General features: G+C 34.7%; 1 protein-coding gene across 3 annotated transcripts in view; it reads right to left on the reverse strand.

Annotated features, from left to right (window-relative positions):
- cv-2 (crosveinless 2-secreting protein) overlaps positions 1-3,145 on the reverse strand; it is a 70,205-nt gene extending 67,060 nt beyond the window's left edge. Inside the window, exons 1-2 of one of the 3 annotated variants that reach the window (XM_028171483.2) lie at positions 2,844-3,143; positions 2,685-2,755 (exon numbers count right to left, since the gene is read on the reverse strand). Coding sequence is in view for 1 of the 3 variants with exons in the window: in XM_028171481.2 (XP_028027282.2) it covers positions 2,844-2,876 (33 nt within the window). In the remaining 2 variants the exon portion in view is untranslated. Of the gene's footprint in view, positions 1-2,684 lie in introns of all 3 variants that reach the window. The other 2 variants (XM_028171481.2, XM_028171482.2) reach the window with 2 other exon arrangements.
- Positions 3,146-22,064: the final 18,919 nt, after the last annotated feature.

Genomic DNA, 22,064 nt, shown 5'->3' on the forward strand with positions numbered 1-22,064 from the left:
CTTAGATAAAGCGAATCCAGAACGTATGAGTTCACAAAGCGCCCTACCACCAGTAATAAAATTGTTTTTTTTTTCGGGTTACATTTTAAACACACGATATTATTCTTTCATTGTGTAAGTCGTTCGTGAGTATGAGTTGTGTTCGTATTTGATTAAAAAAATCGTATCTGCATGCGGGATTTGAACACCGGCATAGGCACATCCCTCGATATGACTTCACCGGATGTCTTATCCTTTAAGCCAAGACGACTACAATTTGCATACTACAATTACAGACTACAGTTTTAATTGTAGACATTTCCTTTTAAGTTGCATAAAACACATGTACAGGTGTTTATAATGTTTTTGCTAAGGTCTTACACAACGTTTTAACTAACATACTAATTCTCATTAAAATTTCTTACGCCTTTTATTGCATAGACTAGCGGCCCGCTCCGGCTCCGCTCCGGCTCCGCTCGGGTCTTTAACAAAAATTTCAAAGATATTTGACGTTGTTTTATTTTTTTAAATAAAAGAACACTTATTGCGGCATAACTATAATAGTTAGACATATGCTGTCGCGACATTTTTTGTAAATAATAATGTGTTCTACAAAGTCGTAGTACATTATTTTATTCTACCATCAGTAGTTTTCGCAGGGCACGCGATGTAAAGAATATTTTAGGTATTTTTTTACACCTTGAGTTAGATTAAAGGAGTTTTAGTAAGGATCCCTATTTTTTCTCAAAGATTTTTTAAATCGGTTCAGTAGTTTCGGAGCCTATTCAATACAAACAAATAGACAAATCTTTCCTCTTTATAATTTTAGTATAGAAGTATAGATAAGTGAACGAGCTCACGAGCCATCCGCTGTTAAGTGATTACTGCGTCTCGTAGACGTTGTGAATACCGCCACCCACTTTGAGAAATTTAACTGAAGTATTTATCGTATATCAAGCTCAAAATAGGTATGTCGAAATGTATCTAAATCAATAATAATACATAATAATTATGATCCTATTGAAGACAACAAGCTTTTACTTATGCATTCCATTTAAATAAAGCTCATGAAGGTAAGTGAAAATTGCTTCGCAAATTAAAAGCATCCCTTGGCATTAGATGGCAGGGGAATTAATCTGCTGGTCTATTTCAGTTACTGATCCTCCTGTGAGTCCGCACGGGTAGGTGCACGCACCACCACCTCGCCTATTTCTGCCGTGAAGCAGTAATGCGTTTCGGTTTGAAGGGTGGGGTAGCCGTTGTAACTATATCGAGACCTTAGAACTTATATCTCAAGGTGGGTGGCGCATTTACATTGTAGATGTCTATGGACTCCAGTAACCACTTAATACCAGGTGGGCTGTGAGCTCGTCCACCCATCTAAGCAAAAAAAAAAATTCAAGAAGATTAACGAACACACATCCTTAACAAAACCTATTTTATGTTATAGCTTGATTATAATTGTTGTCAAGAACAAAAATAACAACAACAGTAGTAGATAAGTAACTACTCATTTTGTACATTTTACGTTCGTTTTGAGATATGGCGAATTAGCTTCATACTAAAGGATCATTTGAGCTAGTTGATACATGTATTATGTATGTTTGCCAATACTCACTTAAATAATCTTCAATTCTAATTCAATTTGTTACGACATAATGAAACTCGTGTTTGTGTAATTTTGTTGATAAAGCAATTTCGAGCTTGAAGGCTGATAATGGACCGTAATGATAGACAGCGTCTAGACCGTCTCGCCCGCTGAGTTTCTTGCCGGATCTTCTCAGTGGGTCGCGATTCCGATCCAGTGGTAGATTCTGCGAAGCAGTGCTCTTGCCGAGGCTAGTGTTAGCAAACTCTCTCAGGTTGAGCCCTTGAGCTCACCTGCCAGTCCGGGCGTAGCTGGAATAGCTTTTTACGCTACCCGTAAGATATATACCGTCAGATAATAGACCGTCTAGAACAGCTATTAAAATCACCAAGCTTGGGCTCATTAAATTCGTCTGTTCGAGTACTATTCAGTGAACTATCAAACTGAACACGAGGGTTGAACGCATTCTGACAACTACGAAAATCGGTAAGTAATTTAAAAGACTACCTATATCAGCATGACGAATAGGAAGAAATATATACAGAAACTTCTTGTAAATCATAAGTTAAAAAAAACTCATAAACTAGCATGTATATAAGTATTTAGTTTTTATTGTATCACACCGTTTCGGAACTAAAATTATATTTAAACTAGTTGATTGGATTTTTAAATTTGTATATGTATGTGTTTAAGATAGATACGAAAATTCAAGCAACTAATGAATATGATATTAGACTTACAACATCGCCTACTGGTTTGTTTTCTTATTGCCGTAGTAAAAGCTGTTGCTACGTCATCGTTACGTTGCATACAAGTCTATGGGTATTAAAGTACAATATAGGCTGCTGTGGAAATATAGTGGAATGTGTTTTGAAACTTATTCAGATTCTTACCGATGCATCATTTTTTTTTAATCGAATTTAATTTTTAACTTGACCCAACATAACGAGGTTACTTCAACTTAAGTACTTACTTGCGCATTTACTACGTACGTGCATGTAGCCTTAACTTGTTTGGTTGCCATGCAAGTAACTTTCTAATATAACACACAAAAACTATGAATAAAAATATATTGAAATGTATCAGAGAAAAATGTCATAAAACAATAATTACTCACCTTTAAATTCAGATCGTAGATCTCCAATGCCGGTAAAATTATCAACTACACTCGCGATGCACAACGAAGAACTTAAGTTTTACAAACAAACAAAAAATAATAATAAAAAAAATAGCACCTTTAAAAAATGTAAACAGAGAAGGATATAGCGAAACTCACGTGCATGGAATGTTTACGAAATTTAGGAACCATCGAGTTTGACTTCGGTCGGGAAAACGGAATCGTTTGAGGGATGCCAGTCAGTGTATATGCGATGTAGTTCCGATCTGTCGGGGTCGGTGCGTGGAGATGGGCACACGGTCGGCCATGCAAGCTAGCGCGGGCGTCGGCGAGGCAGCGCGTGCACTGAGTGGCGAGCCGTGGACGATGGCGCGTCGCTGCCGGCCGACCGCGAGACTATGCCCCGCGCGTGCGCCGGACCAGTTCCGACCAGCCTCCCGCGCGCCCACCGCCACAACCTGCATCGCCACCAACATCACAACCAACCCGCATGCATGCAATCTCTTTCACTTTTCAGCATCCTTCAGTCGCTACTCGCACAAAATGAATTTCCAAAGCCAGGGTTTTATTAATTATCTATAAGTTTATGACCAAATAAAATAGGCATCGCTACTTATTATCACTGCCAGGTAGGTTATGTACACAAATGACAATTTGAAAATTTCTAGAATGCAACGTAGTAACGTAATTAAGTAGTGAAATAAAATTCGTAACTTACAATGAAATAAATTTTCAATAATCTGAAATGTATGTGTATTATCGAAAATTACCAGACTTCAAAATGTATACTGCTCTCAAATTGCCATTCTGGGCAAACGAGCATACATACCACTTGATGAAATTAGTCACCATCGTTCATGGACATTAGCAATTTCAGAGGCATATCTAAGCCGGAGTCTACTTCAAAATAAGAGGACAAGTTCTTGGCCCATATTATGATGAGTCTTTTAAACTAGAACACATGAAAGCTTACCAGCAGACATAGGTAGGGCTGCCAAACTCCGCTAAAATCCTTACGTATAAATTGCGCCAATTCTTCTAATTTGAGGCAGATTTACATCTTAAACATAATAATAACTTAACTACAAAGAAATTCGCAGAAATTCAAGTATGCGCATCCTTGTCTACAACGGAACTACGATATGATATCTATGTTATGATTAATCCAATCTATTGTCTAACAAAGGCAGAATGTTGAACTCCGTGACGCTTGCACTTCAATTCTTGATACAATTTATTTTTTTCAATAAATATTAGATAAGAATCCGGTATGAGTCGCACATTCTTAACGGCTGATTCAATTCCAATCAACATAAAGATAGTGCGTCAACAGCCTAAATTTACAAGTAAAGTTGATATGCAATCTGTCTTAGGTGTTTGACTGTTTTCAATTATCATCCCGACACATTTTGAAACATTCGGGGCCTAATGAGCAAGGCGCCGGGTTTTTGCTGGGTATTAGTTAGTGAATACATCCCACGATAAAGGGACATCGTGCAATACCAATAAAACCCTTAATGTTTATTATTAATTTACGTAATTACTGGCAGTAGGATGTATCGTGAAATATTTCGCCAATTTATTTTGTGTGTATCTACGGCTTACCAGATATAAATGGCTACCAAAAATCCATAGACATCACGATACGGACGTCGCCACCCATTCTGAGACATGATGTCGAAATCTCAATTGTATTGTATAAGGTTTGGGTCTTCAAACCAGAATGTATGACTACTTCGTGGGAGAAATCGTTACGATAGTAGTGATAACCACCCGAACGGTCTTGAAATGTACCGTACCACCAGTAAACTTAGGTACGCAATCGTAGAATACAAGTATAACGATGGTACCCATTCTCCGGTGAATCCCCTAGTCGCTGCTTATGATATCCACCGATTGAGTGGTGTGGTGCCATTGTAGGAAGAGACCACATATTCAATTTTCTTATTCTAAATTAAAGGACAAACCTACGTCATATAGTCATATATAAATAAATATATAAATAACAGTATATGTTTTTACTTTATGGGTTTCTATACCATATGAATTTTATAGTTATGAAACTTTTTTTTATTTATTGCTTCGTACAATTCTTGTTAGGAAGGTACCCCCGTCAACAGATATCAACAGATGGATGTTTCAACATATTTCGCGATAAACAGCAGAGACTAATCACGGTACACTACTAAATCATGCGATTCAACGGGTAATATAAAAAAAATTACAATTATATTCGCACAAATTACGAGCGGCGGTTTGGCAATTCACGCTCGATTGCTTCCAGACTTTGATTACTATCTGACGTCATCGATCGGTGTGATTTACTGTATTAAAGTGATAATGGCAGCAATAATAACCGTCAGAGGCGGAGACATACGCCAGATAGATTACTAGCTGGGCAAATTACCTTTGTTGAAACTTAATGGATCCGATTTAAACTGCGTTGCGGCAACCAATAATAACAGATAAACGCAATCGTCACTGCTAACAAGGCTTTCAGTGCTATGCCAAATTGCCTGTATTAATTTCAAACTATAACTAAATGTATATGGCTTATTTTAAATTTTATCCCTCTTCGATTTTAATTATACACTAGCGACCCGCCCTCGCTTCGCTTCGGAAACATTAAAACACACATGAAACCAAAGAAATAAAACAAAAAAAAATTAAAAAAAAAGTAGCCTATGTTCATCAGGGACAATGTCGGCTTCTAATGGAAAAAGAATTTTTCAAATCGGTCCAGTAGTTTCGGAGCCTATTCGAAACAAACAAACAAACAAACAAATCTTTCCTCTTTATAATATTAGTACAGATATATTTTTTTTAAATCGTAACACTACCACGCAATTTGAATACCAGGGTAATGTAGAAGTGTTTAGTTTTCACTGACTATCGATTAACAACTACCCTAACTTAAAGGAAAACAAAGTTAATTAACTAAGCTTAGTATAAATACTTATTACTTAGCTTGATTCATATTTTGTGTTAGTGTGGGCCCTCGTGTTTACTACCGTGAAACCCGTGCGTAAGCTTTTTTTAATTACTTTAAATTACGCGGGATACAATATATGTACGACGAATAAAAACAAAATATATCGTTTCAAATATAGTTTTATTAGATTACTCTTTTGGTCTAATGTTTGAAGGCATCGTGGCATTGAAATCGTCGTGGCCTAAAGGATAAGACGTCCGGTGCATTCGTGTGTAGTGATGCACTGGTGTTCGAATCCCGCAGGCGGGTACCAATTTTTCTAATGAAATACGTACTTGACAAATGTTCTCGATTGACTTCCACGGTGAAGGAATAACATCGTGTAATAAAAATCAAACCCGCAAAATTATAATTTGCGTAATTGCTGATGGTAGGACCTCTTGTGAGACCGCACGTACTACCGCCAGGCCGTACCACCACCCCGCCTATTTCTGCAGTGAAGCAGTGATGCGTAAAAAAAAGCATTTTATCAGGAATCATCATCGTTTTAATATGTCCTGAAAACAATTTATGATAAACGGAAAACTAGGTTAAACACAGTCCCATTAAACAAAGCTTTGAATGCAAGACACGCATGCACTAGTTTTCTACGAGACGGGCTCAATCAAATTACCCATTTTCGTAACTTAAAATTACGTATAATAATAAACTTAATACACGTCCATAATAACTTTTAATTGTTTCCTGATCGAGCTTGTAATAATAGGCACCTATAAAAATAAGTCCTGTTAATGTTAGTCGAATAGATAAACGGCTGTAATTATACTGCAAAATAGTTGTTTATTCGCAGTATCTCAACAAGCAGCAATTTCCAGAGTTGTGTCTAATATGATCGGCGCGACATGGCGCCAGGCCCGCCGGCTTCAAGTAAAGAACGTTTATGTTAATACCACCACACGTCCAATGTTAAACAAGAGAACCAGACGTTTTCTCGTACAGACTTATAAATTATTAAATAAATACTAATTACTATCACACTAATCGATCAACAGATTGATAGGAGCGTATGCGCGACGCCTGTTGAAATGTGTTCTTGTCGTCATATAGATAAAAATTCAAAGTATTTGTTAATAATTTAAATTTCTGTTGATCACACACTTATTTGCCTGAAATGGATGCCTCATGATCCTGCAAAGCGATCACCAGGTCTGATAGATGTATATAGGCCCCATTGTGAGCTAAGAATCTGAACTGTATTAGAAATGACAAATCTTCGAACCCGAAAGCGTAACCTACCCGTGGCAAAATAAGAATAACGGTACATCAATATGTCTTTAAGAAATAATTTATGAAGTGAGTCGAGTATTAAGTAAGAAAATAGAAAAGCCACGTCTAGCCATCTACCGTACTGAATAAAAACTGCTACGGATTGACGACCGAGAATTTTTGTAACGATAGTCGTATATCTTTGGATTTATAGCTGAGCAGGCTCTTATCGCGTACAATCTTTGCCTGCTACTTTTATTGAAATAATTTAAATAATTCATTCATAGAAGCTAACATTGCTTCGAAATTGCAACATTAAATGCAACTAAATCCAAGAAACGTGACGATGACACATTCTCGTATTATGTCGTCGGTAATTGTTTGAGATATGTACTTAAGTACTAGCAAAACTGATTAGATACATATTACTAGAGCTTCCCAAGATAGCCAATGATAAATAAATATGTTGAACAATACAGATAATCGTGTAATTTTACCCCAGATGGGCATCCACAGAAAACACGAGATGTATGATTAGCATCAGCGTTCATCATTAGCATTAGACGAACTGCTTAGTACATAACCAGCCTAACTTGGTAAAAATGTACACGCATATTTTTCACCCAGCCCATTCAAAAAAAGGTAAAAAAACCTCATAAAATAAAAAATTACTGAATTATATGGAATTTATCCCTTAGAATGAAGACAATATGTACTGCAGCAATTCAATGAAAGTTAAATGAGCACTATGACTTGGATTGTTTTGCCTATAAATTGTCGTCCACCTTACAAAGTTTTGACACTACAGTCGCTTCACCGTTCCATTTATATTCTATATTCTTATTTTTTTTTTGTGTGACTTACCTTATTACCTTTATATGTATAGACATAGTGATATGTATTTAAGAAAACACATCTCTATCTTTAGTACTTCACTTTGAAAAAGTTAAATTTTAAGCCACAAAATATCTGTAGTGTGTTTAATCTAATTGGAATTTACACGGCCAACTTAATTACAAAATGTTCATTTGTTGTAATTTGATTACATATTCGTTGTCTAATTTTATTGACCTATTAACAAAGGATTTGAGATTAATTAATAGTGTTTCAAACAGTACGTATAAAGGACTTTGCTTAGAAAGCGGATGAAACTGTTTGTGAAAACTGTGTTTTACAGTTTAAATTTGCTAACATTCAAACACCCACCGTTTTTATTAATTAAAAATGATACAAACAATGACTCGTGATACAAACTCCAGGACAACTGGTTGACGTTGCCTGCGTCATATGAGACCGTTGATCAATATATCAGTCAATTTTTAATTGTAGTACATTGCGGGTAGAGCAAAATACAATATAACGAATGTGATTTTTCCAAATTAGCTTGTAAGGAATAGCCATTTCTCGTGGAGCCGTGGCTGCTTACACCGTACAGAACAGTTTAAGTAACTGAATCGACTAGTAAGAATTATCTTCCTTATTCACAACGCGTCATAATAATAATGTTTTTAAATATTTCTAATCAAATTCTCGCATATTGGTACTTCTTCGAATAGGAAGTATAATAGGAGGTGGTCTTTGGAATGGATGTTCGAATGTCTTTTTTTTCCCTATCTTTTCGCTGGTAGCTTAAGATGCTATTCCAGCTAAGCTTGTATGGGTATTTATTTAGCATACTACAGTCTAAGCGTGTAAAAGAATTTTAAGAATTTTGACTGACTCGGTGGTGCGGTAGTTAGCGGCCCTAACTGTTGCGCCGAGGGTCGTGGGTTCGATTCCCGCATCGGGCAAACATTCGTGTGATGAACAGGTTTGTTTGCTCTTCGTCTAGGTGTTTATTATCTATATATGTATATATTTAAATGTATATAAGTGTGTATATCAGTCCCTGGTACCCATAACACAGGGAATCCTAAACGGGGGCGGATGACCGTACGTGATTCGTTCCCAGTTATTTATTTATATAATTAAGAAATGAAGGATGTACATTTTTTGTAGATCTATTTTTCTTTTATCTACGGCTTTTTCTGAATATGAGATAGTTAAATAATTATTAATATAGTAAAAAATCTGGCATAAACATTTCTGTCTGGCTATTTTCGAAAATCTACGAAAAATTATTTAACGTAACCTTATTTTTTGTAACTCTTCACCAGCTTGTTCATCTTTAATTCCGTAGTTGTTATTGCCACGGCCTTGCCTTACTTGTACCGCAAAGCAGTTGCGGGGATTCATTTAATTGTTGATAATTCCCACTAAAATCGTAGTAGCCCTGAATTTATCGGAATTATTAATCGTTTTAACGGTAGTACACTGGAAATAAATGCTTTGTGGACTCGCAAGAGCAGATACCGCCAGCTTGCCTTTTTCTGTCGCAAAGCAGTCATACGTTCCGGCTCGAAGGCTGAAACAACCGTTATACAATACGATTCTGACTTCAACCTCATATCTAAAGGTAGGTAGCGACATCCTTGTTGTGACATACATGAGCCACGTTGACATATCGCAATAAAAAAAAATACGACTTGATCTGTGTGCACGAGACTAAGATTCCACAGGTGTGCCGACAAGTAATCACTGTAAGATCGTCTAGAGCTGATACAGCCGTAATACATGCTTCACTCCTTCAGTGGGTGTACCTAATAGTGATTTGGCGTGCGTCTCACATACAAACTGGCTAATAACACCGGCTGACCATGTGTTACCATCCGCACCGGACAATTACATCATGACTTCGACACGTTGCTGTGAATTTAGAAACGATTTACGCCCAGAAGGCTCACATTTAGAATTGTTTATTTTTAAATGAAGCCAGATTAGGTCAAGAAAAAGAAAATCGGGTAAGCGTATATTTTAAATGCCAAAATTAGTATCACAGATAAATTGGTCTGTCGAAAAAACTTTTTTTTCTAAATAAGAAGTGTCTTTGTGTTTAGTTTTTCTATTATTCTTTATTGTAATGTATTTTGATTAACAATTTATAAATAAATAAAGTAATTGTGAGACCCTTTTCGCGAAAATGTAAAACTGGCGGAAACAGTTTTACATTTTCATTAACTAAATAAATGTCCTTGAAATGGGAGCCTTTCATCAATACTACTTGAACCACTGCTTTGCCAACAACCATATTTGCTAAGTCCAATTTATAATAAACTCGCCTTCAAAATTCTTCTTGAGCGGTATGACATGAAGGTATATCCAAATGACATTTAAGAAAAATCCTTAGTGCTAGGCAACGATTGTGGTTATTGATATCCAGAAGCTGCAGTAACCATTTACGATCAGATGACCCTTATGCTGAAGGTAAAAGACACCTTTGATGCTAAAAAATACTCCAACACGAATCAAACGCTGCCTTACGTTGTACTAACGCCCGACGATGTGTAAGATACTTTGTGTCCTCAATAATTTAGTTAATTGACCAAAAATTTAATACCACGGTTCAGGTCGTGGAAAATTACAAACAGAACAAATAGCGGAATGAGGTTATCATTATTACCTAAACTAGTCCATTGAACATATAGTCAGCTCGACACTTCGTGGATTTGTTCTAGATATTCAACGAATCTCGATTTAGAGTAAAGGGCTGACATTACGAGGTGTCGTAAGCTATCGGTCATAAATGTCTCTTTTACGTCAGTTTAATGATCACAACAAGCTTTTTGTCGGTAAAATACACGAGAGAATTTATGAAATTATTCAACTTGATAGATATTATCAATGCTACAACGCCTTTGAAAATGTCAGTTAATGATCCAGTTAATTCGTCAATCGCTCCCACTGTGACATAATAAGGAAACATTTGTTCTACTTAATATTTAACGTAACAAATTGATATTTTTGTTTGTAGCTTCATAGAGAAATGCCTTCAAAAGCGCAATTACTAACTTACAATTTCAAGCCAGACAGTGAGCACATTACTTTGCATCATTTCATTAAACATGTCAACGTCCATCACAAATTTAATACGCTTCATCATGCTGAATCAGGACTTTTTTAAATTATTTATCTTAATTTACTTTTAATAATCATTCAGTCATTATTAAAAAATCGCGGTCAAAATACATCATGTTACAACCAAACATCCGATTCTACGAAAACCCAATCCAGAAAAATCGGACGCCTCTCATTTTTTCACTTATTAATCATGTTTGGGTCATCGACATGTTTATATCTCTTACGAAGTGTTTGTTCTGACTATAAATAATAGTGTTTATGTTATTTTCATTAAGTTATTCAGTTCGCATGGGCCGGCGTGCTCACGCGCAAACGCTGATGGTTTGAACGTGTAAGATCGCGAACGCGCGCTCCGACGACCGACAACTCCCTAATTGCATCAATTAAAACAATGCCACGACCAATTTTGTGATATTAAATCCTACTGCACCAGAATATGTAATATAAATTTCGCGGAATAAAACTTTCATTAACTTTAATAATTGCATCCGAGAAAAACTTTAATACTATTTACAGTATCTTGAGGTATGATTTGTTAAAATCTCTGTAGAGCCTCTATATACCTAATAGTTCTAACTTATATTTTCAGTTACAGACAAATCACTCGTTCGTTTCCATAAATGGATGCTTACAACGCGTGCAACGCCATTCCACTTAAATTAACCACAACACCATTTTAAGAGCTTTTGTCTCGTGTATCTCAGTTAGAGCGTGGGCGACCCTCTGTTTCATTCATTTGATGTGTTTATCTTGCTAATGACGAGAATGCTTGGCGACACAACGGAGAGTTATTAAGTTTTGCAAAGCAATTTTAATCGAAAATATGACTTATTATAGTCTTGTGAGTAACATGCACTTTGATATGAGTTATATGAATATAACGAAAGCTTAGGGTGATATCTAATGAAATCACAAGAAATGCTCGTAGATTATATAAGTGACGCTACAATACAGTGCATTACTTTTATGTTATGGCAAACAAATGCATGTCAATAGCAAATTCACAATGAATGAAGACGAAACGGAGCAGTTGTGTCCAGTGATTAAAATTATTAATTATTAATTATTAATTGCCTCTTTGTAGCATGACACGATGGTACAATAATTGTCAATCTACACGGCGTTATAGAATTTGCATGTCAAGGATACAACGATGAGTGCAAAGCTACTGTATTAACCTAAAAACTTCTGTAGACGGTATTGAACATTGTAAGCAGCATACTGTACACTTCGAATTTGATGAAAAAGGTAGCATAAAAACTAGAAATTTAATACTCGGACTGATTAACCAACTTCAACATGATTAGAACTTGACAGCGAGTAAGTCAACAGCTATCTATGATAATATTATTCTGTTAAAGATTTATTACAGCTTACAAACTAAAATAGCCGAACTCGTTACACAGTTTCAACTTTAAAATTGATCTAATAATACATTATTTTTTCTTTTTAAGGCAAAGGGAACTGTTAATAGATCACGAATTGTCACAAACAGCACTATATAACTTCAGTAGCAGGAAGCTTAACTAATTTATTCACTGTACGAGGCAATAAAATTGGATGTGAAAAAAACTGGCTCAATGCGCGCCTTAGTAAGGAAACGTAACACTCTTTTACTTTGTTGCTGATCGTGTTTTATAAACCGTGAAATATCCGCGAAAAATTACTGGGTCAATCAATATATTACATCATTTAAAATTTCCATACGCAAGGGAGATTTATATGAGAGATCCGTGACCAATTGTTTTTAAATTTTTTCATTATATGAACGGTTTCTTAAAGGGTCAAGACAAGTTCGTTATCTTAAAAAATCGTTAAAGAAGAGACTTTAATACAAATGTATTATGTTTTTCTTTGTAAGAGTAAAAAAAATTATGCATTTATTTAGGAAAAAAAATTGGAACTGTTTACTGAATGGTACATGATTTAAAATGATCAATTAGCATTCTCGATGCATTTTATCAAATTTCATGGTGGTGTTATGATTACAATATCTAAAAGAAAAACCGTCTACAGAAGTTTTCGAATACCCGTACATGGGAAAAGTATGCACGTACAGGCCCCGCATTTATTAAGTGACCACTCGAATTCAAAGACATAATGTGAATGACACTCCACACCGCAAGATACAAAAATTGAAGTCTCATCATTTTCATTGGAGGGTTCATTTTTGTTGTAAGCTATTTACCTATCCTTGAAACAATATAATGTTTAAATGCTTCGTAACAAAAATGCAAATAATTCTTGAAACGTAGCTACATTACAAACAGTGCCTTCCACCCATAAGTGACCGCTCAGAAAAGTACGTATAATTAAGTAAAATATATATAAAATTGACGAGAGAAAACCCTAAAATCAGGGTGCAACTAACTTTTCTTTTTTTTGTAATTTATTTCTTACATCTATTTTTGACATATCGGCAACAAATATCAACTAAAATCATTGTTTTTTTTTATTATTGTAGAGGTATAAACTTTGACTAACAGTGTCTAAATAATTTGTACATATGTCATTTAAATCCAATATCCAAAATTCATTACGCAGCGCAAGACTAGACGGTCTCTCACATCGGCGACAATTATTTTAAGTTCACTTTTAACATTTAGGTAAGCTTAGAACAAAAACATAATTGTTTTTAGTGCCACTTTCGAGTCGATATCTTTTTTCTATCCTATTTTACGTTATATTAAAAATATACGGTATTTTCAAAACATAATATTTAAATTTTTTCTAAAATCTAGAAAATCATGTAACGGAAAATAAATTCAATCTGTTGTAAAAGTTTTCTATTTTGAATGATTCCAGTAGGTACCTACACCGAAAAAGGTTGTAAGCATTGTATGAGATAATAATAAAGGTTCTTAAATAAAATTGCCATTTTAAAATTCAAGTTAAAGTTCTTAAAAACGTCGAAGTAATAAAAACATATTATCTATACTAATATTATAAAGAGGAAAGATTTGTTTGTTTGTTTGTTTGTTTCGAATAGGCTCCGAAACTACTGAACCGATTTGAAAAATTCTTTTTCCATTAGAAGCCGACATTATCCCTGATGAACATAGGCTACTTTTTAAAAAAAAAAAATATTTTATTTTTTTGGTTTCATGTGTGTTTTAATGTTTACGAAGCGAAGCGAGGGCGGGTCGCTAGTTTACAGTAAAATTCTGGAAACCCTTGTAAAGTATTGAAAAAAGACTTTATTATACTACTTCGGACGTTTCTTACTCTTTCTGATCTTGATAAAACTTAACAATATGCTTATATCTCAGAATAGCGGACGTAGTTTCAAGAAATTGATCTTTCACTGGTAAAATATAACATACAATGTTGTTGTTCGAAGTTTTACCGAATCGAAATCTTTAATCACAAATCTTGGCCATCTTTAAAGTTTTACGTTTAAATGACAATAATTGCCAATTGGCAAGCACGTTAAAACGGTAGCTTCACATTAAAACCATTATACATCGTAGCATTAAAACATATTGAGAATTAATTAATAGCCCATTTCCGTTACAAACATTTTAAATAGTATGATAATTACGAGGCATGAAGTTTAATAAAAATTAATTGGACAAGTCTTTGATAATTATTTAAAGCCAAACATACTGTCACCGGAAATATAGTGGTTCTATAGTGTGTTATTACGGCGGAAATCACATTGTGTTGCCTAAAGCTTATTCAGCCGTCTATGCCTTCCTAATATCATAATAGTCAATATACAAATAAAAAAAAACTTTATTTAGTTTTATTTTATGTGGAAATAGATAAATCAATTAATCTTTTTTGCCTAGATGGGTGGATAATCGTTTCCAAATGATTCTTGTCCACCTGATGGTTGTCTGGAAGAGATCGCTCTTAGCGATAAGACCGCCAATTGTACTTTTTTGTTTTTAATGTATCGCACTGTTTATTTGTTTTTTGGTGTACAATAAAGAATACTCTCTCTCTCTCTCTCTCTAGATGGGTGGACGAGGTTACAGCCCACCTGGTGTTAAGTGGTTACTGGAGCCCATAGACATCTACGACGTAAATGCGCCACCCACCTTGAGATATCCGTTCCGCCTTAGTATAGTTACAACGGCGGCCCCGCCCTTCAAACCGAAACGCATTACTGCTTCACGGCAGAAATACATGGAGCATGTACATGGAAAACCATTCTTTTCTTCAAATAATAATTAAAATGCGCTGAAGCGAATAACCAGTTTCTAAGAGCCCTGTGACAGTGAACAGCGGGTGTCTGCTGGCTTCCATCTGAAGTTTAATGAAGATTTGGGTTCACGAGGGAAAAAAATACGAGAAACTAGGTAAATACTTTTCTTAGCAAACGAACATTTTTTCAAAACATATTAGTTTCTAGTATAGTTACCACCCCACCATGTACTACCTCGAATAGATTTCAACTATACTACGCATTCTGTCAGAATTGAGGAAATAATCTAGGAAATGAAAAAATGTCAGGCTCTGAATTAACTCCACGTCCACGTTCCACATTGTTTCTCTGATGTCTGACCGATGTTTAAATAAAGAAAATAAAATTAAATAATCACAAAATAAATTCTCACTCTCCTAACTCCACGCACTTCACTCATCATCAGGTAGGCCATTCGATTGTCTGCCTTCAAAAGTAACAAATAATTTATATCATTATATACATAGCACTGCCCTTCTTTCTTTACGCTTACCTGCCTACTCTATAGATCTACTACTACGAAATGATGATCACGACCACTCTGGCAAGAGTGCAAACGACTGAAAAGAACTTATTTTAATTCGGAACCAAAAATGGAGCCATTTAAAAATGTTATTTTACTATTAAAAGAACATTTTACAATAGACTCCATTTTGTTAGAACATATGTTGGTTCTGTGAATGAAAATAAATAGGAATGTTGTTCTTTCATCGCACCAGATAAGTACAATTTGAAAGACAAGAGACATATTTCTCAGAACAAACCAACTGTAGGGATGATTGGCCCTGTTAACCCCTGGAACTGCTGTCTGTCGTTTATAATTTCACTCAAGCCTTGATACGTTCCAATTGACTTGTCTCGTTTCGCTCGCTTTGTCACCGAACAAAGTATTGTTTTCTGTGTTTCCACTGAATGATAACTAATATAATACAACTAGCTGACCCGACCGACTTCGTAGTGCCTCAATCAATAAATAAAAGACCTAAACTTTTGTATAAAATAAACTTAAAACAAAAAAAGGAATCCATCCGACGGGGGACACCACATCAAAGGGAAAACAAAATTGTTATTTTTTTTATATTCCGAGCACTTTCATATTTATCTACCTTTTATGCCTTCTCTGGACTTCCACAAATAATTCAAGACCAAAATTAGCCAAATTGATCGAGCCGTTCTCGAGTTTTAGCGAGACTAACGAACAACAATTCATTTTTATATAATAATATATAGATAATATACATAGATTGGAACGTCGACCTCATGTCTCAAAGTGGGTAAAGACATTCACATTATATGTCTATAAGCTTCGGGAACTACTTTACACCGGGTGGGCTATAAGCTCAGTCAGCCCATTGCGCAATAAAAACTAATTTACAAAGTCCCTTACGACCTTTCAAATACTTCGCAGTTTCGTGGTCATGGTCATCTGGATGGCTACATTAATGAGCTTATTATAAATTACATTAATAAACTTCATGTCAACCTTTTAAAATCTGCGTCCAATCGCAGTTAGTTTTATTATAAAACACATATCAATACATTTCATAATAGTTTATTTTAAGAGTAATTAAATTCCTTCCTTTATGATTGATTTCCACCTGATGGTTGTCTGAAGGAGATCATTCTTAGCGGTAAGACCACCCATTATGCTTCATGTTTTTGTGTTTTGCATTTGTTTGGATTTTATGATGCTTAGTTGCTTGGTTGGTTGATTTTGTGTTTGAAGCATACTTCTGCTCTACTCTATCATAATTTAGAATACTAATATACAAATATGTATTACATACATTTAATTATAAATTCATTAAATTGTCTCCTTATAAATAAGATACATAGATTATCAATCGACCGGGAGTAGGACCCATTTGTAATTAGCACGGAGCCATTACAAGAACATTCCAGACGTCCACAATATAAATGTATTTTGAGTAGGTGCTCAATTATCGGGTAAATCAAAGCAAATGTTTGTTCAGGCAAGTGTCGAAGGCAATGACGTCATCTGACAGAAAATCCTGCGAAGGGCAATGACGACATAGCGATTAAGTTGAGTAAATTGACGCACGATCGCGTATAGACTAAATAATGGACCGCCTACGCACTTTCATAAATACAGTTCGCTGTAACATTATCTCGTGTTTATGAATGACTACGAAACGTAATTTCGCGGGTCCGGTAATTGCAAAAAAAAAACACAAAAGATCATGTTTAGAGCATTGTGTTTCGACGTATTCAGTTGAGTATATGCAGTAGTAATATTAAAAAATAGAACGAATTTAAGGATTTAAAGTTTCATCACGGTTTTACTAATCGTTATGTCGAAAAGTTCACTAAACTCTGCGAATCAAAAGTACTAACTGTACGTATACATTTTGAAGTTTTAACACCATTGCCTACACAATGTGTTTAATGCTTGCTATGATTTAATCGTAATGCGTGACATCTGATGTGTTACGATAAAGATAGAAAGGCCAAAGTTTATTTGACAGTGTATCACTGTGACTTTTTCTGTGCCCGCTCAATGACTTGATAATGCCCATTCATTTCCTTTGGTCTAGATAAGTGTTTTGGTTGAATGGCTCGTGGACTTTATGAATTTGAACGCTGTGTGTGGTTTCTGCAGCGGAGGCAAATTACAACTATTTATCGAGATACATCCGGCAAATTGCCAAAGACTATCAGACGTAAACTGTGGCTTATCAAGACCTTTGCCACCACTCCGGTCTACAATTCAAAACACGAGGGCGAAAGTAGGACTAGTATTATTAACTGTAATTTATTGGACATCATTACATTAAGTGTAGTTACTATATATCAAAGCATAAAGACATCAGTTAGAATGATGGATTTATGTATTTGTAAATAATTTACTTAGTCTTAACGAATGCCTTAAGTTCGTGTTGAAAAGCTAATTATTTCCTCGTTACGATACTGTGTAATGAACCTAATCATAAACTGTTAAATAATTTAGTTTTTAATCAACTAACATATCTTGTAATCGCGCTATATAACAATCTAGACAATTACCCGTCTTTAAATACAAATTGTATAGAAACGCTCTATAAAAGATAATAAACTTTTTTTATGAAATTAATCTTTTTTTATCTTATATGTTATGTATATTAATATATTAGGTGTACTATCAAAAGAGGTCTGCTAAGTCACTGGCTTAGAAAGATTAACTTTGTAGTGACACAGATTTGTTAACTGGATGGAATTGAATAATAATCGTATTTTATATGTACTGTATGTAATATACGTGTTGTGGAAAATACATAATATCATAATTTAGCAACCAATCAATATTGTCTAGGAATTATTTTCAGTTATTTCTTAAATTAGGCGGAAATTAAAAAAAAAACAATTCGACCACCGATTCATTTGACATTGTTAACACAAACCACCATGAGCACATTTGAACATATTTGTAATATATATGTAACCTTCAAATAAACTAAACATAATATACTTATACATAATATGGATTTGAAAATCTCGAACCACGGAATGAGTCATTGAATGAATGCAACAATATTTGCAGTTAATCAATTAACATGAGTTTTTAACGAACTTCTTTTATTTTTAACCAAAAAAAATTATATTAGAACTAAACTGAATAACCCTTGAACTCTTGAACTAGTGAAATATCTTATGCAATGTCGCAAAGGTCGGCAGACAAGAAGTACAATGAAACGTCATCATAATAATTATGTCCGAGTCAAAAACCTAAATGAATACAATCATTGTGTGAATTCATACGAGTCTGTTATTAAAACTTGATAATGCATCCGAAGACAAACGGTGCATTTTCAAATGAAAACACTAATCGATTTACCGTCGTAAAGTGCAACGCCCTCGATGCAAGTCGTTGCTCGTCATGTCCATACAGATAATTATTTTATTATTGTTTTCATTGTCACTTTATGATAAATATTATCAAGCTGCACAAAAATCTCGAGTGCATATAATTAAAGAGGAGAAACATCCTTGTGCTGTGACGAACGATTGAATTAGCGGTTCTAATGTAAGATCACGATAAACATTTACTTCAGCTGCGTCTCAATCGTTCAGGGAATATACTTTTTGAAAGAAGTGCTTGATTGCTTCTAATATATTCAATTCAAGCGCAGGCAGGTGACGAACGAACCATAAAAATAAAGATTGTGTATCTATTTAAATGTGCGAAAAGAAGCTAAGCATTGCTGCAATATAATGACCTCGACGAGCGTTAAAACATATCCTCAAGGATCTATTAATATTAGATACAGTATTATTAAAATGAAGCAATCGAATTTGTAATGTGTCACAGCTACTTGTTCACTACCTATTTGAGGGTAGCCTAAGAGACTATTCCAGTGCCACAATTACCTACCTCTATGATAATGTCTTAGGCTTAAAAAATTTTTTTGGAACTGGCAATATGCTGTCAAAGATTAATGACTCAAAAATACACATTTTCTTTGACATTGCCGTTATGCACACAAAGCGAGACAGATAAGTGTTATTGATTTTGAGTAACAAAAGCTTCTTTCGCCTTTTGCGGCACTGCGCTAAGTGGCAACCTACCGCGCTGCGAGGGATGGCACATTCCCGAGATAAGATAGTGTTCTTTCTTCAGGTCCAGCTGCATTTCGATCCGCTAAGTCATTTGCTTCGTCGTCATTCCATTGTTTACATTCTCGCATCCTGTCAAAATGCTTAAGCGTCTGTTTATAAAAACCAATAGCTGCCGTCTGAATATGATTTTAAAACAGCATTTTAATTACGAACTCACGATTATATTAGTATAGTTTATCTTGTTTGACTGAAATTACAGATTTAAAAAAATAATCGTGTTAAAAGTGTGTAATAAAAATGATATTAGTGCGTCTGTTCTTGGCTCATATTTGAAACCTCGGGGTCAGTGCAAGCATCATAAAGATAGGCGAGTATGCAGCTGGCGTGTCTCGTAAAACGGCACAATCGTGGTTGTTGTGCTCCCGGTTTTATAGCTCCGTAATAATGAACGAGTTTATTCAATTATCGATACGGTGAACCAATGTCGTGGGGATGAGTGATTTACGTTGCGTTTCTGTCCATTTCTGTTTGATGATCTCAAACATGATAGTGTTGTTATATACTGCATGATCAAGGCCAAGGATTCATGCATAAAAAATTTAGAATTTTTCTGATTTTTTATAAACAAAATACTTCTTTAGAATTATTTTTTTGTAACCAAATGTATGCTAAGGCAAAGTAAAAAGTACCTGGTCATAAAATTAATAGTATAGTTACCAATAATAATATTATAGTACTATAACATTTTAATCTAATACATATAATAATAACTAACTGCTCTAAATTGTTTCTAATGATTTTTTAAGTAGTCTCTAACTCACTTAGCTAAATAAGTTTCAAATTGATTTAAATTGATTCATTGATGAAGTTTTGCCACTAGCTAATTAACTGAGACAAACTTATTCCCATTAATCTGTAAACATACGTATTCTAACTTTACACAATAAAGTCAGCATCTAACAATTAGTCCTTGATAAAAAAAAACATTACATCGTGCGTTTTCTAACATTTTGTCTAGTGATCTTAATTAAAAACAAATTATAAATTTCATTTTTCTGAAAGGTTTCGAATTATATTTTTATTGCCCGAGTAGGCAGATGAGCATACGGCCCAACTGATGGTAAGTGGTTACCGTCGCTCATGGACGTCAGCAATGCCAGGGCCAGAGCCAAGCCGCTGCCTACCGCTTAATACTATTCACAAGCCTCGTTTGAAGAAGGACATGTCATAGCGATCGGGAAGCACCGTGGAGGGGAGCTCATTCCAAAGCCGGATGGTACGTGGCAAAAATGATCTCTGAAAACGCACTGTGGATGAATAATTTTTAGTTTTCTTGGTCACGAACGACTAAAGTGTTATGCGTAGGTGACATTTTCATATTGTGCTAACTACCCAAAGAATCGTATATTAGAACTAATGTCTTAATGTGTTCGGCTATTTCACGTTGAGCTCCGCTAGTTACCATCAGGAATATCGTAAGCTCATTGGCAGATGAAATTTAGAAGAAAAAAAAAGGAAAAACTACGATACTAAAATCTTGTGTGCCTTACTAGGAATGATTAACCTTAGTATAATAATATATTTAACTTATATTATATTAGCCTCACTACGAGTTTAACTTACTAGGAATCCGTTTGGCATTTGATTTCATTTCCTTTATATTGTCTGTTCACAATTCCACGCGATTATAGTAATTTAAATTTATATTCTTAGTATTCTTTCTTAAGCTATTCAGGGTTTTTAATACCTAGTATTATATCTATTTCGATACTATTTGAAGAACACCCAATAGACAAGAACAGAATTTGACTCATTTGACTCATGTGAGCTTTATTAGATTTAATGACTATCAATTATTTATAATCGAAACTTTTCAAGTAGGTAACGATAATTACAACAAGTCATAACTGCTGTAAAGTAATGCTATTTATATGGTCATGCAAATATTAAATGCTTATAAGAAAAAAATATGCTCATGTTGTGACCAATACCGGTCCGTATTTGATACATCACAATGATAATTCGCAAGATGGACGTGTGACTTATTGTACCTACTCGTATATTCAAACCGCACATTGCTTCTGAAATGTCAGAGCTTGATTAATTAAATTGCTTCATAGCTACATGTTGCATTGTATTTCTGTTCATTTGTCATATACATGTATATTACATTGTATATTTAAGACCGTAGATTATTATGTTTTTCCCTACATAATCGTTGATAGCCTAAGGGGCTATTATAGCGACACACGGATCGAATGAATTAATTCTTCACTAAAGCCCGTAGGCATAATAATGTGAATCTTATCGTGTACCGTGAGACATGAGATTGAAACCTCAATTAAATTATAAAAAATCTCTCTTACCCTTCAAACGCACGAATAAAAGCCTTCTAGGCCATTAGCACTATAAACTTGTAATTAAAAACATTGAAGGTCCTGTTAATTATAGAATTATGTTCATCATTACGTAGTATAAAATT

Source organism: Bombyx mandarina, chromosome 10 (assembly GCF_030267445.1).
Source record: "Bombyx mandarina strain Sakado chromosome 10, ASM3026744v2".
Taxonomy (NCBI): domain Eukaryota; kingdom Metazoa; phylum Arthropoda; class Insecta; order Lepidoptera; family Bombycidae; genus Bombyx; species Bombyx mandarina.